Genomic DNA, 24,035 nt, shown 5'->3' with positions numbered 1-24,035 from the left:
CATTTTGGAAAAGTTAGGCTATACATCTTGGGTTTTTCTATGAATTCATCTGTAGAAACTGTAATAAAAGGAGTTAATTACAAGCAAATAAACTTCACATTTTTTCTTGCATAATAACTGAATTTTTATTTTATTTTTACCAGTGTCTTTAATTTTCTGCCATTATTTTATTTAGTGTTAAATCTCAAATCCTCAATAGTCTAGCTTCAGTTTAGTTCTCTAATCATAATTTTCACTATGGCAGAGAGGGGTAAACTATCTAGTCCTTCAGCTATAAAACATTCCTTATTTTGCACAGTTTGTAAATTTCCAGCTAGAGACTATGTTTCACACTTTGAATCAAGCTTTCCTCATATGAATCATTTCAGTCCAAAGGAAAAAAAGGCAAAATGATGTAAAGTATCTATGTAAAGATAAAACCACTATCCCTAGATTTCCCCTTTCTTACCAACTATCAGCTGTAAAATGGCTACAATTATAGCATGTGCCTTGGACTTGGAGATGTTGAATAACTGCTGACCTGGGGCACTGGATGACCATGTGGAATAGAGCTGTCTTAACTCTCCTAAGTGGCCTGCCCACTTTTAGACAGTTGTATAAGTGAGTAATACATATCTATTTTATTCAGTCAATTTACTGTTTGGAATGTCATCATTATAGTAATCTTGCCTGTTCACTAAGTCAACGTGTTTCAAAGGACTTATCTACAAGAAGGTAAGGAACTTGTGTCAGAATGTGAATTATTGAACTGCTTACTTCAATAAGAACATCCTGCTATAAGTAAAAAACAAAATTCCAGCTGAAGCAGCCAGTGTGCTCAGTGATATAGTTGATTTACATGTTGGCACAAATTTCTTATCTCATGGAAAATCAGCAACAAACAGTTTAAGCCCATTTGTTTACGGACCACACTTTGAGTAGCAATGCTCTGAATTAACATGTTGTTAATTGATAGTAGCTACATAAAAATAAACTCAAAATGTATTAAGAACCTAAATGTGAGTCCAGGAACCATACAATTTCTAGTAGAAAACAGGCAGTAATCTCTTTGGCCTTAGCAACATTTTTCTAGATATGTCTCCTCAGGCAAGGGGAACAAAAGCAAAAATAAATTATTCTGACTACACCAAACTAAAAAGTCTTTGCATAGCAAAGAAACCGATCAACAAAATGAAAAGACAATCTACTGAATGGGAGAAGATATATGCAAATGAAATTATGATAATATGTTTATATAAAAATATATAAAGAATTTATACAACTCAACGGCAAAAAAATCTGATTAAAAAATGAGCAGAGGGCCTAAACAGACACTTTTTCCAAGAAGACATACAGGTGGCCAATAGACAGACACATGGAAAGGTGTTCAACATCACTCATTATCAGGGAAACGCAAATCAAGTGATAATGAGCTATCACCTTACACCTGTCAGAACTGCTGAAATCCAAAACAAGAAATAACAAATGTTGGTGATGACGTGGAGAAAAAGGAACCCTCAGGCACTGTTGGAAGGAATGTAATTACATAGGTACAGTCACTGTAGAGAACAGTATAGAGTGTCCTCAAAAAAGTAAGAATAGAAATACTGTATGATCCAATAACTCCACTACCGGGTACTTACCCAAAGAAAACAAAAACACTAATTTGAAAAGATATATGCACTTCTATGGTTACTGAATCATTATTTACAGTAGTCAAAATATGGAAGTAACCTAAGTGTCCATTGATGGATGAATGTATAGAGAATATGTGGCATGTACATACAATGGAATATTACCAAGTCATAAAAAATAATGAGATTTTGACATTTGTGACAACATGGTTAGATCTAGAGGGTATTATGCTAAGTGAAGTAAATCAGAGAAAGACAAATACCATATGATTTTGCTTATAAGTGGAATCTAAAAAATAAAATGAACAACAAAAAAGCAGAAACAGACCCATAAATATAAAGAATGAATAGATGCTTGCCTGCTGGCATAGTGGGAAAAAATCGGTGAAAGGGAGTGAGTGAGAAGTATAGGCTTGCAGTTATGGAATGAATAAGTCACAGGAATAAAAGGCACAGCATGGTATTGTAATAGTGTAGGATGATAGTAGCTAACCTTGTGGTGAGCTTAACATAATGCACAGACTTGTGGAATCACTATGCTGTATACTTGAAATTAATGTAACACTGTGACGACTATACTTCAATTAAAAAGAAAAAATATAATTGCCCAAACCAACTTAATGTTTCAACTACACTGTATTCACTTTTATAGATATGCTCATGTCTGCACCTGATTCTTTGAAATTTATTTACACAATTTATTTTTCTGTGGAATGCTCTTATTTCTTTTTACCAATCCATAATAAAAATCTCACAGATTATTAGTCTACTGTAAGCTAATATGTCCCAATAACCTTCCCTATTTATTTTAGAGGGCTAGCATAGCCCAGTTGTTAAGACTGTGAGCTCAGGAGGGAGTGTGAGCTCAGGGGTTGTTAAGAGTGTGAGCTCAGGAGCTCTGTGTCTTACAGAATTTTCCTAAATTCTCTGGGCCCTAGTTTCCTTATCAAGAAAATAATGATTGATGGTATCTACCTCACATGATTATTGAGGATATTAAGGGAGTTAATATATTTTAAGTAATTAAATTGTTCTCTGTAAAAGAGAGTGATTATTATGTGATTCCCATGTTAGCGACTCCCCCTTTTTTTTTCTTTGTCCAGATTAGTCAGTTGAAGGAACAGAAAGAAGATACTGTTGCTGATGGACTGGTTTATTATAGATATCCATCCTGAGAGCAGACTTCCTGGTCTACTGTCAGAACCCTAGACCCTAAGATGGCTACCCCTTCTCAGGACAAATTCAGTTTGGTGACTAGATTCCTGGAATGTATGACTTACCTGATAGGGAAATAGCTTAGAGTTTCTTTAGGCAAACTTGAGAATATAGATTGTCCTACCAGACCCAAAGACCCCTATGTAATCCCAACTCAATTTATTTTTGAGTATGCTTCCTGTCTGGCTCCTGCATTCATCCAATTTATTGTTTTAGCACTTGTCATCACTCAGGTCTGAACTGAAATATCACCCTATGCAAGAGGCCTTCCCTGATGACCAGATCAAAGCACTTCCTCCCACTCCTGTCTTTCTATGATAGCTTCTGGTTATTTTTTTTTTTTCATTATATTTCAGTACCTGAAGTTATTCTATTCAAGTATGTGTTTACAGTAATTTTATGTTACATATAAAATGCATTTATAATAATTCTGTATCAAGTAGAATGTAAGTTCTTTGAAGAGGTCTGTCTAATATAATATGTAACAGGTGCTTGATAAATACAGGTTGAATGACTTGAGACAGGCACAGTAAGTCTTTCATAATAGGCATAGACAGATTCTGATATATGTTTGAAAACTAACATGATAGGAACTGTGCAGACATTATACTTCCAAAATTCCCACAAAAATAACATGTCTGCAATCTCCAATGATGTTTTTCATGGGGGCCCCAGAAGCTAGTTTTTGCTATTTCCTTAAGTCATCATTTTATATCTTAAACATTATTCTCATATTATTTAACTGCTTCCTCTGTAAAGAACTTTAGTTTTCAACTGTATTTTATATATTAAACCATTGGATAAGGGTTCCCATGACCTACACTTATCAAGTTTCCTCACACATAACCCAATGAAGAACAAATCTCAGATTAAATGCTCAATTCATTTGCTCAAATGGTTACTTTATGCTTAGCAAAGGTAGATGAACAAACTGAACAATTATTCACTGCCACTGCTGAAAGGGTCTCTTGTGAGATCTTTCTGGTTCTCTGTGTTCAACTAGGCCACTTATTTTCTTTACTTTAGTACACATGCCTTTGCCATTCAGATTTCTGCATGCAAAACCAGTGAAATAAAACATTCACAGAAATGGGCAAATTTAAAATAAGACTTGAAAAGAGTTTTCTTTAACATACAGAACTTGGGTAAAGATGCCATTTTTTGGTAGATAAAGACACTAGTTATTTCTTGTTGTGCTTTCCCCAGAAATTATACTGATAGAAGTAAACTATCAAACAAAATTACCTGGATGCTGTTACAACACTTGCTGTTCGAAATGCTTTTACTGCTAACAATTCAATTTACACTACCGTTTTTCCTGTTCGTATTTTACAGTTGGTGGCATTTGTATACCTCAATCTAGGCAGATTGCCTGTCTTTATAACTGCATTCCTTCTATGTTATGCTATTTTAAGACCTTCCAGATGCCCATTTTTATTTCTTTCACCTCTTTTACTGCATGTTTCCCCTTGTGTCTGTTAATCATAACTTAATTAACAGGATGTTTGCATTACCTATTTTATACTCTGAAAATGTTTGTTTAGATTTGTCCTACTCTGACTTTATTTCTATCATCTGAATTATTTGAATAACAGTTAACTTAATATCTAACCTTTATTGATCACCTTCTATATTCCAGGCACTTGCTTGGCATAGATTATTTCTAATCCTCAAGCAACCTGGCAAGATAGATATCATTATCCCTTCTTTACACCTGAGGGGGCTGAGATGCAAGGTGTTTTATTTAGGCCTTGCAGAAGGTCACACAGCAAGTCAGTTTCAAATTTGGAATCCAAAGCTGGGGTTGTCTCTGCATCTAAATATTGCGTGCACGTGTGTGTGTGTGTGTGTGTGTGTGTGTGTGTGTGTGAGAGAGAGAGAGAGAGAGAGAGAGGGAGAGAGAAAGAGAGAGAGAGATTTAGAGAAAGAGGGTTTGACAGTGATTATGAGGGTCAAAGGGTCTTTCCAAGAAAAAGCAAAGCATCTTTTTGCACTTTCATACTTGGTTCCATTGCTATTATTTTAATTTCAAAAGTCAGGAAATTATAAAGCAATTATACTCTTTCATTTTCTAATTTGATTGTTCCCTGAATATCTGAAACTGCCATAAACAATAATTTACTGTTTTAATTATTTAGCAGTAGAGATATATTGAAACTTAAAAAAAAAAACAAAAACCCTTCAGTTAAAATTGCTTTAGGCATTTTAGAGTTACACTGCCTGTCTGGTAAAAATGCATGTAACTCAGCTGTAACCCAGGTAAAGGGAATGTAGGTGGTTTTGTACAGAGAATATATGATGAGGTGAGGCCGATTTACTTTTAAGTAGACAAAAGAGAAGTGGAGAGAAGATTCCCTGAGGTGATGGACCAGTCTTAGAAAGGGGAGTAAATTCTGATGAAAACCCAGATTCTTCCTTTCCAATTAAGTAAAATTTTCAAATTCATAATCATGCTAAAATACATATTTGAAAAATCACAGTGAGGTTCATATTTGTATAGAATACACGAAAATAGTTTTTGTTCTCCTTAGATCTAGTTATTCCTACCTATATTGCCTTTTCTCTACTAAAAATCTGCTTTGCTCATTGCTTCTCCACATCCTTCACTGACAAGGACACCATGGAATTATCAATTAGATTGATTATCCCCTCTCATGTGCCTATTCCAGATAACTTGGACATATCTAGACTTTAATAGCGGACCTTAAAAATGCCCAGTGGTCATGATAGGATTATTTTGTTAATTACAAAAGTTTCAGAGGTTATTGGTTTCCTCTTCATTTCCTCTCTGCTTGCCTTCTGCTGTTTTGACCTCACTGTTTAAAGGAGAATGCTATGAAAGATGTATTTGCTTTTCTTTTAAAATTACACTTCTTGCTTCCTATCTGGTGGTGTCGTTTCAAAAGTTCTCCTGCTTACCAAGTTTTGCCATGTACATGTCTTTAAAACAAAATCCTTTTCCAATCTGTTTTACACAGGCGGGTGACTTTCAATTTTTTGTTTCTCAATGTCATTTAAGCCTAATACAATTCACATATACTGATGAGGAATTTTAATAGGCCATGGATGTTTATCCTCAGTGTTTCAATCAGCAAATCCTTATGGAGAAACTCTGAGACACACACCATCTTTACAAAGCTTGACTCTGCTCTGCACACTACCTAAAACCCAGCTAGCCATCAACTCCTTGGAAAAGCCTTTCTTTTCTGAGTGCACACTGATTTATAATGAATGCTCTCTCCACAGAACTCCTGTAACACTTATAGTTTGATTTCTTAACCAAACTTTCCTTCTAAAGTAGTCTGAAGACAGAGAAGCGTAAATGCCTACTTCTGAGGGTGGGAATGGGTTGAAAAGGACCGGTGGTCCTGTGCGGGTCTGAGGTAACAGCTCCATGAAAGCTGCTTTAAGCACAAAGGACCTCTGATTTACCTTAAACATCTATGCACTTGTCACCACATTATACCCATGTTGATTTAAATAAATTGATACCATTGGCAGTTTCACATGAAATATTTTTGTAGTAAAATTGACCCTAGGAGATGAGAGGCTTACTCTGAAACTCTGAGTATATTCAAACAGATGACTGCATATTCTTGCATATAGTACCTTGTGTTATTATTTATGGTTTTATGAATATCCTGTCAGAGAATCTGGATAGCCAACTCAGTTAAAAATGTATTTTAAAACTCTTATTAATAGGTTGGCCTAATATAGTGTATTCCAGTACAACATAAGTTATCGGACATATCTATAGGGCACAAACACAGAAGATTCAGGGTTTTTTGTTGTTATATTTGGATTAGGTCTGCAAACTCTATGTTTTATAATGATTTTGATTCAGAAAGGATGAAAGTATATATAGCATTTTATTTTATTTTATTATTTATTTTATGGCACTACTACAAGTAATTTTTCTTTTTCCTTGAATTTTTTTTTTTTATTTATTCATGAGAAACACAGAGAGAGAGGCAGAGACACAGGCAGAGGGAGAAGCAGGCTCCCTGAAAGGAGCCTGATGTGGGACTCGATCCCAGGACCCCAGGATCAAACCCTGAGCCAAAGGCAGACGGTCATCCGCTGAGCCACCTAGGTGTCCCTACAAGTAGTTTTTCTATTACTAAACCTCACTAAGTTATTTGTATGGGGAATTTGACACGTGATGAGATCATATTTGCAACTATTTGACAGGAAACGCAAAATCCATGACTTATTTCACCATTTCTGGATGTCAGCATGTCTGATAGCCTTATATAGCCAAATAGGGAAGTACTTCATTTTCAAATTAAAAAATTAGGGGCCCCTGGGTGGCTCAATCAGTTAAGCATTTGCCTTCAGCTCAGGTCATGATCCCAGGGTCCTGGGATCAAGCCCCACATCAGGCTTCCTGCTCAGCAGGGAGTCTGCTTCTCCCTCTGCCTCTGCTCCTCCCCACTGTGTTCATGTTCCCCTGCCTCTCTCAATAAATTTTTAAAACTCTTAAAAAAATAAAATCATGAGGAATTACCTACATATTTGGGAAGTATTCTTGAAATGTTTAAATACTAGCCTGAGTTAGGAAGATATATATAACAAATACATTAATTCAAAGTGTGATTAGGGAAAAATATGTAAGATAATGATAATGTCAATGCCTCTACTCTGCCATCTATGAAGTGATAAAAAACTATTCTGGCTATTTCACTGGAAAGGCTAAAAGATGAATAAATGGAAATAAAAAATAATAAATTATAGAACTCTTATTTCCTGGCTGTGGGGTGATTACTTGCAGATCAGTTTTCCTTTTATCTCAGTGTCTCACAAACAACTACCACTTCTTCAAAGGTCCCACTTTTTTCCCAACCATGATGCTACTCAGGGTTTCCCTCTCTCATGGCTGGATTATTGTCCTAATATTAGTATCTCCCTATTCTTACCTGTCCTGGAAAAAAGGTTTCTGGTATAAACGTTATTGGTTAATCCTTTTTTTTTTAATTACTTTACTCATCTTCAGAACTTACACATACGTGCTCTTTGTTGCCAGTCACATCCAGATTACTCTGATAGTATCCAAAGATTTCCCAACTGACTTGTATGTGCTTTTTGAGGTTATTTCCCTTGGATCCCTACTTCTTCTCTTGGATCCCTACTGTTTTCTAAGAAACAAGTGTGCCACTTTGACTTCTTGTGCACATACCTCTGCTTTCACTTAGTCATTCAGGAGATTTTTTTTTTAAGATTTTATTTATTTATTCATGACAGACACAGAGAGCAAGAGAGGCAGAGACACAGGCAGAGGGAGAAGAAGGCTACATGCAAGAAGCCTGACTGGGACTCGATCCTGGGTCTCCAGGATCATACCCCCAGCTGAAGGTGGCGCCAAACCGCTGGGCCATCGGGGCTGCCCTCATTCAGGAGATTTTAATGACAGTAGCTATGGTACTGTGCTAGGTTCTAGGTTACAAGCATGAATAAACATATTCTCACATCTTAAAGTTTGCATGAGCTGGTATATGACAGGCAAAAGTGTCTGCAAGACCATATTGTAAGTGCAATAATAGAGTCATAAATAAGGTAGAGAGTAGAAAAGAGGAATAAATATGAAAACAAACTTATAATATCATTTTGTTCACATAACTAAGAGCTATTATGGTTTGTAAGTTCTATGAAAGCAAAGACCTTTCTATTATGTAGGTACTTCAAAAGTGTAGGTCAAACAAATTCACTCTGAATACATCACCAGATTCTTCTAAAATAACAAGGTATGCCTGAAATTTCATCCTACAGAGAGGGTTGATAATAGCAGTAGATTTATTTTTCTGAATGTAAAACTACCATCTTGATGTGTGGCTGGAACTACACTGGAGTCGGAATAAGAAAACGTGAGCTTTACTCCTGACTTGTCCATAATAATCCTAGTGACTTAGAACAAGATATTTCACTTCCCAAGGTGTCACCTATGTCTTCTCTAAAATAAATATGCTGGGCTGGATGTCTCTAACTTCTTCTCCTGCTCTTATAATCTATAATTCTCTGTGGTAGAATTTATTTATTCCTTTAACAGACATTATAATAATAGAACCTACAGTGTGTATGGTGCTAGACTTTGGGATTTGTTTATGTCACAGATGTCCAAATCTCATCATTTCTAAGCTGGAGTTGGATGATTTCACAGCTAGAGTCAACAAAGGTGCTAACCTCCTCAGGTTAGAACCCTGTGATTTTCTTTCCTACTTCTTTAATCCTGGGGATACTGGCATGTAGAGAAAGAAACTGCAGCTCTTTGAGCATTCCCTTGGTCACACAGGCAAGCAGAAATCCACATCATGCTTGGCATGTTTGTTGATAGTGAGAGTCTGGAGTGGCTGCGTGAAGATTGAGGCTGAGCTAACCTGACAGCTTGAGAGCTTAAAAGCATCGATTAGCGAATGTGCAAAAATCTGACCTTCTAAATGCCTCCATGTTGTGGTTTGAGTTTCTATAATGAGAGTTTTAAAAAAGAGGGGGGAGGGGAAATCCTATTCTTCCATGCTTCATAGTGATTATTCTTCCAAAACAAAAAGGGATATGAATTAACAGGAACCCGTGAGAATACTTTAAAGAGTCTTACCACTAGGGACTACACCAAGTAGGATAAACTTTAGGAAGAGAGTTCCACATGTGTCCTCAGCATATATTCTCACATTTAATAGCTTTGAAAAAATCAGCTTCCAGTGAAGAGAACGCAGGCACATTCTGTGTTGAGCTTACCATGCTATCCATTGATAGATATTTATATTGCACTTTTTAATTAGGTGACAAAGCAGTTTCACATATATGGTAGTTGGTGCTAATGAAAATTTACATAAAGAACCAAAGAAAACTAAATAGATGTGAAGATCACCATTATTCATGTTTATTTTTATTTGTGGTAATAAAAAAAGTGTGAATTAAAAATCTAGAGAAAAATAACAGTTGATTTACTTTTTAAAAGTGAAATACACTAAATAAGGCGTGCTGAGAAACACAAAAAAGTATCTGAATTTTGATAATGTATAACAATGACAGACACATAATACTAATCTATCCTAACTCTGTAGGGCTGTGATGAGTGGGCTACAAAACATTTAATTAATGCTGGTTATGCTTATACGCTTTTTTTTTGTTAAATTAAATTCATATTGTTTAAAGAACATGATGATAATGCTTACAGCTGCTCTGTTTGTCATTATAAATATGAATATGGAAAGAAGAGATAACCGCCAGGGAAAGGGACTCAGACATTATTATGCATTTTATCTCTATTTAACCGTTTGCAGTCTCATGGACTTGGTTTATGACTGGCAAAGTTTATCAGCCTTGCTTCAATAAGTTAAATGTTCTCAAAATCTCACATACCTGAATAATTCCCTCTTGAACTTAACTGCTCTTCTGCTTTCTATTTCTTGTTTTCCTTCTTAAACATATTTGAGACTATATGGCACTTTAATGAGAAGTTCTTGCAGTTTTATTTTTCAATCAAAAGAAACCATGTAATTTACTTGATAAAATGGGATTTTTGAAAGTAAATGTTTACGAAGTTATTGAAGTACTTTTATAGTAAGCTATTTCAATAATATATATTAAAATTGCTAAACATATAAATAACAACAGCAGTAACAAAAACTCATGAACCCTGAAGCCTTTTCTGATTAATTCCATAATTTATTAAGAACTACCTAGGAATTTACCTCTATGATGCTATTCAAAATTGTTAGCACTTACAAATGTTTTATATACATTTATGTTCTTATATCTTCAAAATGATACAGTTCTCTAAGAAATAGTTTATTTTCTGTTCCTGTTTTTCGTTTACACCCCCAATCAACTAACACAGTATTTCATATTTAATAAAAATTCAATCAATATTTAGAATCATCAAATTGACCAAATCATATTGGAGCTGATGTATCTCTATCTTTTTTTTTTCTTTTTTGAGAGAGAGAGAGAGACAGAGGGAGAGAAAGGAAGGGCAGAGGGAGAAGGAGCAAAAGAGTCTTAAGCAGGCTTCATGCCCAGTGCAGAGCCTCACACAGGGCTCAATCTTACACCCTTCATTCAGTTCATGACCTGAACTGAAATCAGGGGTTGGATGCTTAACCAACTGAGCCACCCAGGTGCCCCAGAGCTGGTGTATCTTTGATTATATTTACTCCTTACCAAAAGGAATAGTGTCGCTCATATTGAAGTGGTACCAATAAATACAATTCTCAATAAAAAAAAAACTCACACAACCATAAGAGATACAAATCCTTCATCTAAAATAAAATTTCTGCCTCTAAAGGAAAAGAAAGATTAGAGCATGGGACTATTGACTCATTTTTTACATGTTAACTGTTTGCAACCTTTGTTAAGTTGGATACTTTTTATTATTACCATACCATGAATTATAGATATCTCATAAATAAACATGTTTGAGAAAAGAATTGATTTACTATCAATGATTTATCAATTTTATAAGTGCGTGAGCACTTTTGAATAATACCATTTATACTTTGCCTTTATGAAATCCAGCAGCTACTTGGTATGATTATATACACTATGATAATGATGTCTTCATCTATTTATCTAAGTTAGACACCAGACATATAGATGGTCAAGCAACTTATTAGAAAGGTGAAAGAATTAAAATGTGTAGTTCAACATAAATACAAACGGTGCAGTTCCTGAATAAATTATCAGAGTAAAGTATGACTCACTGTAGCAGTTTTAAAGCACACTTTGAAATATACATTAGTGAATAAGAATAGCAAGGAAACCCTTCCCTGACTTTGAGAGAAAATACTATGTTTTATTCTTTGCATTCCCTAAAGCAACTCGCTTTGCCTTACACATAGTAGATGCTCAATAAATATGTGATGGATGAATTCCTGACTGTATAGACACAGAGTAGCATGTAACATGAACTACAGAACAAAGAGAAACACAGAGTCTTGAGGAGAGAGAGAGAGAGGATGGTAAACAGTCTGTTTCACGGTGATTTCTCAGTACTGATGATGTTACTTCTCTACCAACTGCTTAGCAGGGAACTATGTGATTTGCTCCCTGCAGCCTGCTTATTGATTGTGTGGGTCAATGTAATGTAATGCATAAAGAACCAAGAAACTGAGAGGTAGCATTTTCCTAGATAACTGCTAAGAAGCAAATAGTTTACATTTTCATATACTGAAGCTCAGTAGCTCCTACATGAAGTTGAATTATTTGTAAAAACAATCCTAAAACTGGCAATTTTTCTTTTCCCAATAGATCTAGTTCTAGTGAAAGATTAGCTAGATTAAAAGAAACTTGAAGACATAGTAAAGACAGAATCTGTAAAAGCATGATAAAAAAATTGCTTTTCTCTTTTTATTTATACTGTGTTTACACATACATATCAGGGTTTACCTAGAGGGTCTTAGATTAAGACTGCTCTTGGTTTCTATCTCCCTAGATGTCCAGTGCCTAATCATTTTACTGCCAGTTAATGCTTACACTAAATGGGAGTCAAAACGATTAACACCGAGAAGACACCAACAACAAAACAACATTCTCAAAGCAAAAATTCAGAACCAACCAACCAACCAACACCCCAGAAAAACAAAAAGTACACTTAATCCATTAAAAAAATGTTCTTAAAGAGAATGAAACTATTGAATAAAAAAGCACCTTGTGTTAAATGTCAGTTTTAATACCTCCAACAGAGCTCCTAATACAAATTAGGCAGTGTTTTCTTTCCTTCCTTACAGAGAGAATGTTTAGCATTACCTGCCAAAGAGGGTCTTTTTGTTCAGGGAAGAGCTCAAAGTACTTGTGTGCTAGTTGTACTGGAGGCAGAGTTTGCAATTTCAGGTGGGTCCAGCTCTGCACGAAGTTGGCCAAGTTCACAAAGGTATATAACCCTAGGCGGTCATTCCCATAGTTCGACAAATGGGTCATGAAAATGCTGATCTGAAAGATAAATAAAAGTGACCATAAAATATAACATACTTAAGTTCAAAAAGGGCATAGAAGCTCTAGATAGGACCTCATCTAATCTTGTAATTTCATGAGAAGTACAATTATCATTTTACGTGGTGTTATGAACTGAATTTCAGTGTTCCTCCCAAATTTATATGTTGAAATCATAAAGTCCAATGTGACTTTTCAAAGATTGGGGCTTTAGGAAGGTAATCATGGTGAAACAAGGTCATAAGAGCAGGACCCTAATCTTGACAGGCCTTTTTTTTTTTTTTTTTAAGATTTTATTTATTTATTTGACAGAGAGAACAGGAGAGCACAAGCAGGGGGAGCAGTAGAGGGAGAGCGAGAGGCAGACTCCCCACTGAGTAGGGAGTCTGATGCAGGACTAGGTCCCAGGACACTGAGATCTTGGCTTGAGCCAAGGCAGAGCTCAACCAACTCAATCACCCAGGTGCCCCGATAGGTCTTGAGCCCTTGTAAGAAGAAGAAATATCTGTACTCTCTCTCTCTATCCTCTCTCCCCTGCTCCCATCCTCTCTCCTCCTTTCTCCATCTCACTTCCCCTTTACCTCCCTTTCTCTCTCTCTCTCCTCCTCCCTCTGTCTCTCTATGTTTTCTTTCTTCTCCCCCGACCCCCCATCTCTCTCCCTCTGTCACAGCCAGAAGACTGCTGTCTACAGATCAGGAAGAGAGTTCTCACCAGAAGCTAAATTTTCTGGCACCTCAATTAATGGATTTCTAGCATCTAACATGGTGAGAAAAATAAATGTCTGTTGTTTAAACCACCCAGTCTGTGGTATCTTCCTATGGCAGTTTGCACAGATTAGCACAAGTGAAAAGCCACACATTTGACTTCTATTTTAAAATCACTCTTAAACTCACTATTAAAATGGAAATTCAAATTGGTTTTTTTTCCCCTTCACTGTTCACTAAAAGTATAGTGTTAATTTCCTTTCCCCATTCTAGAATCAACATATCCATCATCAAACCCAATAATCTAATATCTTCTTTGCTAGTGAAGAATCAGAATTAGACTAGTTCTAAAATAAAACAATTGCTCCAGATCTGGTTTAGATATGTAAATAGGCTGAACTAGAATTAGATTTTTTTAAATTGGAATTAGACTCAAAGGTCTAATGAAGACTTTTTACTGCAATAAAGAAATTGTTAATGTTTGCATGGAAACTGATTGCATTCAGCCAAAGAACTCTTCCAATTTTGCAATATTTCCTATCTCTATATTAATTCTAAAAATTTCATAGCATTTTGGTATTGTATTTTTGTATATTAGAGACTAGGAAGAAGTAAAATCCAGATTGATTGCTCTGAAAACAGCAACAAAAATTTTGAATGTGATCACAGATATAATCTGATATTTCCTGATAATCCATCAGGGATTGTAGTTGGAATTTTAAAATATTAAATGAAGGATAATTTGTATATTCTTGATCTAAATTGTAGAGATTAAACGTAGAGATGACTAATGCAAGTCATAAAAAGGAAATTGATAATTTTCTACCCTAAACAGTATTTGTACTTGTTCCTCAATCTCATTATATTTGCATGTATTTCAAAAATTTATTTTATTACTTATTATTTAGAACTATAAATAGTTCAGTGAAATTAACATGTTATAATTAAGTACTTTATTAACTTCATTAGAAAAGTAACAGTAAGAGAAGGTTAGAAATAATAACATTAAAAAAAATATAACATATGAAATTAACCAGAAAAATAATACCCACAGGTCAAAATATAGAAAGTCAAGTGTTTCATGGCTAACTTTTTTATGGATGCTAATTGACTTTTTAAAGAGGGTTTATGTTTCTTGGTGTGCTTATTTGGGTTGTTTGAACTATTTTGAAAATAAAAACAGGTTTGCAGCAACCATTCCAATATCATGTCATTGCAGCCTGATTAGAATGCTAGCCATGCAATAAAGGTCATACACTGCAGAACTATTGAGCCCAAGATCCTACATGTCATTGGATAACTGTAAATGTCCAAAGAGGATACCTTTTGTGTTGAAAACAGAAAGGCATAACTTGTTCCAGAATTTAAAAAAATAAAAATAAAACAATACTCTGACAAAGTATTGTCAGAATAAGTTATAAGTTTAAAGCTATCAGGTTCATTGAATGCCCTTTTTACTTTGGAAAAAAAATTTCTTTCCATTTGCTGTATTAGAATGGTAAAACAAATTCTCTAAGGAAAGCCTATTAAAATGATTAGAGATTCTTCTCACCATGGTTGAAGGTGAGAAGGAAAGTGGGAGAGCTTGGCCCACTGTCCTTCATATCCCTCTATAACATAAAATAATGCCTAAAAAGTATAGAGTGCTTACTATGAGCAAGGCATGAATCTAAGCTCTTTACATACATGAAATCCTTTAACAGATAATTCTTATGAGAGGAACAGCTACTGTACCTTTTTACAGATGAAGACAGAGGTATTGTTAAGTAACTTGTCCAAGTCCCACATCTAGTCAAAGGCAGAGCAGAATTTTAAACCCAGGACATTTGATTTCCAGATTTGATACATGATATACCTGACACCTTCACCCAAACAATTTAATACATAGAGTTTGACATCCATCATTTTTTTTTCCTTTTGCCTTTTTTTGGAAAAAAAAAAAAAAGGCAAAGACATCTGTCTAGAGAAAAAGTGGAAAAATCTATGTAAGCAGCATCTTGGTAACTTAAAGATTTTTTTCTTTCTTTCTTTTAAATTGGAATGACAAGATAAATTATTTTTGGAATCTTACATGAAAATTTTTATTTTTAAATTTTTTAACTTTTAAAAATATACTATTTATTTATTTTAAATGTTTTTTATTTATTAATGAGAGAGAGAGAGAGGCAGACACACAGGCAGAGGGAGGAGCAAGCTCCAAGCAGGGAGCCCAATGTGGGACTCGATCTTGGGTCTCCAGGATCACACCCGAGGCTGAAGGCGGCGCTAAACCACTGAGCCACCCGGGCTGCCCTATATTATTTATTTGTTTGACAGAGAGAGAGACAGAACACAAGCAGAGGGAGTTGTAGGCAGAGGGAGAGAGAGAAGCAGGCTCCTCACGGAGCAGGGAGTTTCATCCCAGGACTCTGGGATCATGACCTGAGCTGATGCTTGACCCACTGAGCCACCCAGGTGACCACATGAAAACTTTTAAAATGATGAATTATAGTATTTGAAAGAATATTACTGATTGCCTGCAGATTTATCTTTGAAGGCAATATCACTCCTATCATATTTCCAGTCCATTTTTCCCCTGTGGGGTGTGTTCAAAGCTTTTTATTCTAAAGGTCAGAAAAGAGAAAGGCTATTTCAAAGAAGATTCTTTACATAGCTTGTTTAGATAGAAATTTAAATTTAATCCCCCAAATGTTTGTTGATACAATGTCCTTATTTGAGATTCATGTGAATCATTGGAACAGACTCAGGTTATCTATCTATGTCTGTCAGTGATTTTTACACTGGCCAACTTCTCTCTCTCTCTAAGCTTTTTTTTTCTTCTTTTTCTTCCAAATAGGAAGTGTCCTGTTGGCAGGACTTAATTACAGAGTTTCTAGAACATAACATAGTATCAGTAGTTGATGACCATATAATTGCAATTGTTGTCATGAGAACTTCTTTATAATCACCACAAAATAATATGCATTTGATCCCAATAAGTATGCATTTATCTCATGTCACCATTATAATTAAGAAATAAGACAGTGTAAGTAGTGTGCTTCAGGATAATTACAGTTTCTCAGGACTGAAATTATTATGAAAACCAGGCTGCCAGCTTAATGCCTGAAGAAATATAATAATGTCCTAGAAATCTACCACCTGCCCTCTAGCATTATTATTTTAAGATGGAACTTTAAGGCACCTGCTAGTGTCTAAAATCTGACAAAATTATAAACAAGAATACTATTTGAAGGGTACCATAAAGATTATTTTTATATTGTGGGCAGATGTATATTATCATTTCATTGGGGTATCAACATAATGCCTTTAAAAGATTTTTGTCCCAGATTAGTTTTAAGCCATTTATCCAGAATTTTCTTAGGAAAACAAGCCTTGCTTTCTAAATGGAAGTATCAAACTTAATGCAGGGCAAATGGAAAATCTGCCTTTAGAGGGAAGCAGAGTCTGGAGTTGTTGTGTGGTTCTAAGCTGAGATATGCTTCTACATTTTAATGTCCCTTTGCTGAGAATAGAAAGAGTGTCCTGGCCATGATGGTTGTGGTCACTGTTCTACGGCACAGCCTATTTACCTGCCTTACTGGTTAGAAACAAGTTAGTGCTGGTACATGGTCAATTGACCACACTTTCAGAAGAGAAATTCTGCAAGCGCAGCTTAACTGTGCATATCTGACTTGCTAAAAGCACCTATTGTGCACGCAGAACATTTTAGTTTTTGTATTGCTGGACAAATGGCTTGTTTTCAGAGAGTGTAGGGAGAATAAGATAAATTAGGAATAGATGTGGTTTAAAGCATAAATAAGGGAAGTTAAAGAATGTGCAATATGAAATGATAGCAAATTAATTTTTCACAGGCTAGTGATTTATTGCTACTATTTTTTACACAACGGTGTTTGTGCCTCTGCTTATCCCGTCCTTTTATTTATTTATTTAGAGTGTTATTTTTGTACTTATACAGTAAGGATACTCTTGCTCAGTACTCCCCAAAGCATCATCTAGAAAAGGTATGACTATGCTCCACTGGTGCAAATGTTTATAGATGCAACTCACTGTACCTCACAGGATTGCAGCTCAGAGATCCACAATGATTCAGACAAGCAGAGCTTTATCTCTCATGTCACAAAGACAGGCAAGGACATCATGTTCAATGAATGAGTTTAAGAATAAGATATCAAGTGCTAACGTCTGTAGTGGGCTGACTGCAGCAGGCCTCCCAGGGAGTCCCTGAGGTCTGGGTGCCATGGCTTCTGTCAAGTAGCCTCTGGGTTGCCTCTCCATTGCCTCTGACACTTCTACTTATGTCCCTCCCTCAACTCGCAACTTTTTTACTCCCTTACAACCAACATGAAACAAGTCTAATTTCTTCCTTTTATCTAGTGTAAAATTGAAAACCAAACTTTAAAGCATTCTCGTAGTCTAATTATTCATTAGAAACATAAAGCAGCTTTTCCGAATGCTAGATGCAATATGCTTCCACCAAACCTGAGATCATTGCCTGTGAAATAAATCCATTTAATGATGTAACTACAGTCTAAGGAAAAGAGAGGCTTTAAATACAGTAACATATAAATCTTGATAATAAGGAATTGGAGAAAAATAATTGAACTCTATGGATAATCCTCAAATATGGGCAAAAGTACTGTCATTGTGACAAATGGAAAAGTATTATATAAATGTGGGCAAGTGGCTGTCATCCTGAGTGTTTAGTTGCAAGTTATACAATTTGTTGTTTTGTATATCATTTTACTTTGCCTCTTAAGAAGTTACTAGCATCCAAAATAACAGAGAAAGAAAAAAGAGAAAAATAAAATACAAACACAAAGGCCTAATTTTTACTCATAAATTGAAGCAATAACCTCCTCTAAATTGAGTTAAAATATTTGCAGACTTCCAATAGCTTCCTTGCTTTTCCTACGTGTATGACAAACAGAATGTCATGGTAAATTGTATAGATGTTAATATCCATAGCTAGAATATTGATACAGTGTCTTAAATTAGAATTTCAAATCATTTTTTAAAGCATACATTTTTACATGAAGTGGACATTAAGTATTTGGATATTAGTTCTGTGCCTTGTACTATTTAAAAGCAAATCATTTACAGAGTAGTCAGATACAGGTTCATCAGAAAAAATGTTATAACAAATATGAAAAGAAACAATTGCTTCACAGAACAAGAAATATACCCCATTTTAAGGCAGCATGCTCTGTGCTCATGCCACAGCACAAGACTTTTTAAGATAAGCACTCAATATTAGCAGTTAGTTCCCATCTTTGCTTTTGTAGCCCTGCTGGTGTGCCTCTTTTCAGAATGATTCCATTGTGTTTAAAAATATGCCCATTAGCTTGTTAAATTATTGATTAGGCTTTTAGTTCTCATAAAATGTGAAGATAGATTAAATATAGGGGAAGACATCCCTGATGGCCCATCAGATAGGCTTTGGCATTATACTCATATTTTTCTTATAAAAAGCAATTTGTGTCTTTATTTTATTTTGAATATAGGCTGGAACCACACAGGAGATACTCAGTGTCAGTCTGAGAGTATCAGACATTACCAATTTGAATGTCAATATATTTCTCAATTTTTTAAAAAAAGATTTTATCCATTCATTTTTGAGAGAGAGAGAGACAGAGACAGAGACAGAGAGGCAGAGACACAGGCAGAGGGAGAAGCCGGTTCCATGCAGGGAACCTGATGTGGGATTCGATCCCAGGACCCTGAGATCATGCCCAGAGTTAAAGGCAGATGCTCAACCTCTGAGCCACCCAGATATCACTAGATATTTTTCAATTTAAATACGCATGACAAACATACACACAAAGAAAATATGTTATGACAAATATAGAAAGAAACCATTGCTTCACAGAACAAGAAATATACCCCATTTTAAGGCAGCGTGCCCTGTGCTCATGCCACAGCACAAGACTTTTTAAGATAAGCACACACACACACACACACACACACACACACACAACATAACCCTTGTGCAATAATTTTAAGCACCTCAAGTAATACCTTTTACGTCCTGGGCAACTAATAACTCGGTAAATGTTTACATCTATGTTCTTAGATACCAAAAGTAAGGAATATTTACTCAAACCTAATATATTATTCTGCCATTCAATCTAAAAGACCATCATTAGCTTGGAATTCACTATTGAGATATGCCATTTTATTTTTTAAAAAATGTAACACAAACTGAATAATTGGTTAATGGTTGATCTTCTTTAATGCACTATGTTGTTGAATCATAGTCTTAACTTATTTATATAACTTTGTCATATGGTCCTATGTTCTCTTCTGTTGTATTGTTTGATTAGGTACTAAAAAACCATCCTATTTTAGAAAAAAAAAAGGAAATGAGGACCAAAGGGTTCAAGTGATCTTTGTGAGATTATAGGGAATCCCAGAAAATCCAGTGGTCAAAGTTAGGGCATGTGAATTCAGAATCAGTGCTCTTTCCCACATAAGGCTCTGCCAAAGACTTTGGCAATAAGTTCATCTAACTTCCTTGTATTTCCTGCTTTCTCTCTTTTTATCATTTTAATTACCTAGTAGATTTTATTTATAACAATCTGAAAGGTAAAACTAACAACATTCCATAGAATACTTTTCTTAGAATTTTTCTAATAGCATTTCATTTACATATTTTTATATATTTTTAGAAACGGACAAAATAAAAGCCAATATTGCAATATCTACATCTCTATACACATGTACATTTCAATTAAGGTTGGCTCTGAACATTTCAAGATAATATATACTGAAGAAAAATTATTATGTCATTTCAAAAGATTAAGCTATTTCTTAATAGAAATGTGTCATAGAACTAGAAATTAACTCCAATCTTCCAATCTTAAAGAAACACATTTGACTTTAACAGACTTTTCAAAATGTATTTCTCTAAGACCTATTCTTAGAAAGGAGTAGAAGGAGAAGGAAAAAAAGAAAGAAGGAAGGAAAGAAGGAAAGAAGGAAGAAAGGAAAGGAGGGAGGGAGGAAGGAAGGAAAGAAAAAGAAGCACAAAAAATCTCCAAAATCAAACATATCTTACCATCTGTAGGTCAGATGGACAGGGAGAATGTAAGCTACTAGGAATGATTTAGTTCATGTCTTTAAATATCCACAGATTAAACTCTAGCTATTGATCTCCTGCTCAGGCTACTTCCCTAAGTAAAGGAGGCTCTCGTTCCATGTGACTTTCAGTGTGGTTTCATGTAAATGTGCACCACCACAGGCATTTATAATTAATTACTATTCTTTTAGTTGTTTTAACATCCTATACCTTTGTCTATTAAAAGGAAGACTTGCTTGGGTGTGCAAAAAAAATTAGACCTTTGTTTTTAATTTGGAGCAAGTTTAATGAAGGAAATAATGCCAAACAGTGTAAGACTTAAGAGATAGTGATTAAAATATTATCCCAAGAGTCTTCATTTATTGCATAAATCAGAAAATATAGAAAATAATTTTGGGTTGCTGGTATAATTCACATTGGTTTGGTCTGCCTACAGTGGGATAGTACCAACATGAAATCTGGAACCAGAATGCCTGGTTATGAGGACTATCTCTGCCTCATTGTACCAGTTAAGTTCCCTGAATCTCAGACTTCTCTACTGAAAAGGAAAACAATAACTTAGTTTATAGGTTTATGTTGCTCAATGAATTGAGGTATGCTAAAACAGTTTTTAAAATGAAAAACATTTGAAAGTTATCATTATACATATTCAGCTAAAGTAACTTATAGGATAGTTAACATAACAAATATAATTTTAAATTATTTGATTTATACCTCAGATATATTTTATAAATAAAGTTGGTATTTCTTCTGGCGAAATCAACTGTAAATATATCATGTTTATTATAATTAACATGTTTTCCAGTTAAATCAAAAAATGTCATATATATTAATATCAGAGTACAAATCACTAAATTCGATATCTAATACATGAAGTTCTTTGGTAGCCTTCATGTTATTTCTTAATAAATGCAAATCTCATCTTCCAGAATCACCTTTGACAACTGTAGTTAAAAATCAATATAGGGGGAGACTGTTAAATGGAATCCTTTGTTTCAAAAAGTGCAATGAGTAGATTTTAGAAACAAACACTACTCAAAGGTTATAGTGCAATGGACTGATGTTTCCTTGCCTTATTCCTATATACCCTAAATCAAAGAGCACCCCCAGACCTCTCCCCATCTCCTTGCCCTCCAGGGCACTGACATATTGTGTATTTGTTTGGTTATTTATTGTTGCTTCCCTCACTCGCATGTTGAATGTAAGCTCTTGAGCCCAGTCACTCTACTGCTGCTGTATCCTCAATGTTTCATAAGATGCCTGGCACATACTAGGTGCACAACAAATATCCATTAAATAAAAAATGAGTTCTTGGTAACATAGACTTCTTTTGCTAATAGAAAATGTGGAGTAACTTAACTGCTTTCTAATTATTCCCCATATTCTAAAGACGTGAGGGGAAAAACAAAATGCTATCCTAAAACCCTGAAAACAGCTGGCATTTAACAAGATACGATGAATTGCTAAATTACATTTTTTATTTGTGTTTTCCATTTCCATTATCAGACTAAATGCAACAGAAGTTCCATTCTGCATCTGATTATTTACCAGTGTCCCAGTTTTTCAGTCATAATATTTAGTTAGTGAATTATTAACAAATCAGAACTGTTTTGATTCAAGACCGACTAGAGTGTAAACACTGATCTTCCTGAATAAAGAAGTTGGGCAGTGACTTCACCAAAGCAGCAGTAAATAGGGCAGCTGTTCTAACAGGGAACAGAAGGCTCCTGCTATATTTCAATGAGCAGGAGCTTTACTCTCCATTTTTCTTGTACATTAATAGAGGCCTAAGTCATTAAAAGGCAGCTCATGCTCCCAACCATATCGTTATCGCATATATTTGTGTTTTGTTTTCCTTTTAGTAGTCAAGTCAGAACTGAGGTTTTAGATGTTGCAGTAATTGCCTTTTAGAATAACCTAATTTTGAGCAAAGACCTGCCGTTGTTACCCACAGAGAGACAGACAACCAAAACTGCTTCCCATCTGAGCTACTTAGCATCCCTCTCTTTTCAAAAGAGATCTCTTTTCAAGAGATCAATCTCCTTTCCAACCATGTTGCAATGGTGACACATAAAAGTCACTGAAGTGCAAGATCATAACCCTAGGAATAATCATGGACACACTAATGGGTAGAGAATACACGTCCATCAGTCATCAATGTAATCTACTAACAGCCTCACAGTCTGGCAGTTTTCAGTGAAAAGAGGAGTCATCTCCATTTATTCGATCAATCAGTTGACATATACTTATTAAATGCCTACTAAGTGTCTGTCAGTCTCTTAGGAACTGGAGATATAATCTTGAATGAATTATACATGGTTTTGACTAAAGGTGCATAGGTGCATAGTGTCAAATGGGGGATCTAGAAAAGATAATACTGGATTATAATACAACATGATTTGGAAATCCTGTGATCTACGATGCAGGGGATTGGGAACTGATCTAAGACTTGTGGAAGGGTTCTTGAAAAGTGGAACCATGGAGCTGAGATCTGAAAGATGGCAAGTTATAGACACTTCAGGTGAGGAAATGAGTTGGAGTAATGTTGGGTGACATGTAGCTAAGGTCACGCAGCTTAGACAGAAGGATCTGTTTATGTGAAAGACAGTTGATGAGAATTGCATTTTAGAAACTCAAACTCCAAAAAGGGAGTGGGGGAATAAGAGAAAGGAAAAAAAAAACAATTCATATAGATCTTTTAAATTCTTGAAGGGTTTGAACTTTAATACTAAAACCAACAATGAAACAATGAAGGATTTTGAGCAGGGATGAGACATAGTCAGATATGCATTTCAGGAAATATCCTGATTGCCTTACAAAATAGTATGAATTGGAGATTAGGAGGCTTTTATAGGCATATGATTCATACATAATGATGACTTGAACAGTAGCAATGGGAAAGGAGAGAAATTAAACAGTTTCGAGTTATGTTAAGATAATGAATTTCAAAGAATGATGTCAGCAACATGGATGAATAAGAGGTCCCCTACCCCAACAACAATTTGGTATATATTCATAGACAAAAGTAACATTGAGGGAGCTGTAGGATCCAATATCATGTGCCAAGGAACCTGGAAGGAGTCTCTCTCAGTACTGCATCAGATAATAGGAATGCAGACTTTGGTCTAGCTGTAAACCCTGAGGTGGCCTCTAAACTAGTTTTATCCCCTCTGGGATGTGGTCCAGGAGAATACTCTCTTAGACAAGAGAGTCTTTGTGAAAGTCCAGGCTCCCATTGGAGAAGTTCCAGCACACCACTGCTAGCCAAAAAAATAAATAATAATAATAAAAAAACACAAGTTTGGATGCATTGGACAGGCTAAGAGCAATACTTTTACTTTACCCACATCATCTCTCCCCCAAAATGGCACAGTTTGGGGCCAAGAGAGATTTTCTCAGCCCATGATTTCTCCTGAGGGAGAAAGTGAGGTGATGTGAGTCAGCACTAGGCTTTTAGATCTGCACAGAATGCTGCCAAAGAGGCCCGTTTCCTTACAACTTAT

The 24,035-nt window shown here is 35.3% G+C and overlaps 1 protein-coding gene across 1 annotated transcript in view; it reads right to left on the bottom strand.

Annotated features, from left to right (window-relative positions):
• Positions 1-24,035, bottom strand: part of NDST4 (N-deacetylase and N-sulfotransferase 4) — a 252,753-nt gene that overhangs the window by 29,092 nt on the left and 199,626 nt on the right. The window contains exon 6 of the mRNA XM_038581779.1: positions 12,570-12,752. Within this exon, the coding sequence (XP_038437707.1) occupies positions 12,570-12,752 (183 nt within the window). The remainder of the gene's footprint in view (positions 1-12,569; positions 12,753-24,035) is intronic.

The sequence above is a fragment of the Canis lupus genome, chromosome 32 (assembly GCF_011100685.1).
Source record: "Canis lupus familiaris isolate Mischka breed German Shepherd chromosome 32, alternate assembly UU_Cfam_GSD_1.0, whole genome shotgun sequence".
Lineage (NCBI taxonomy): Eukaryota > Metazoa > Chordata > Mammalia > Carnivora > Canidae > Canis > Canis lupus.
Note: the sequence above shows the minus strand (reverse complement) of the source record. Positions and strands in the feature narration are given on the sequence as shown.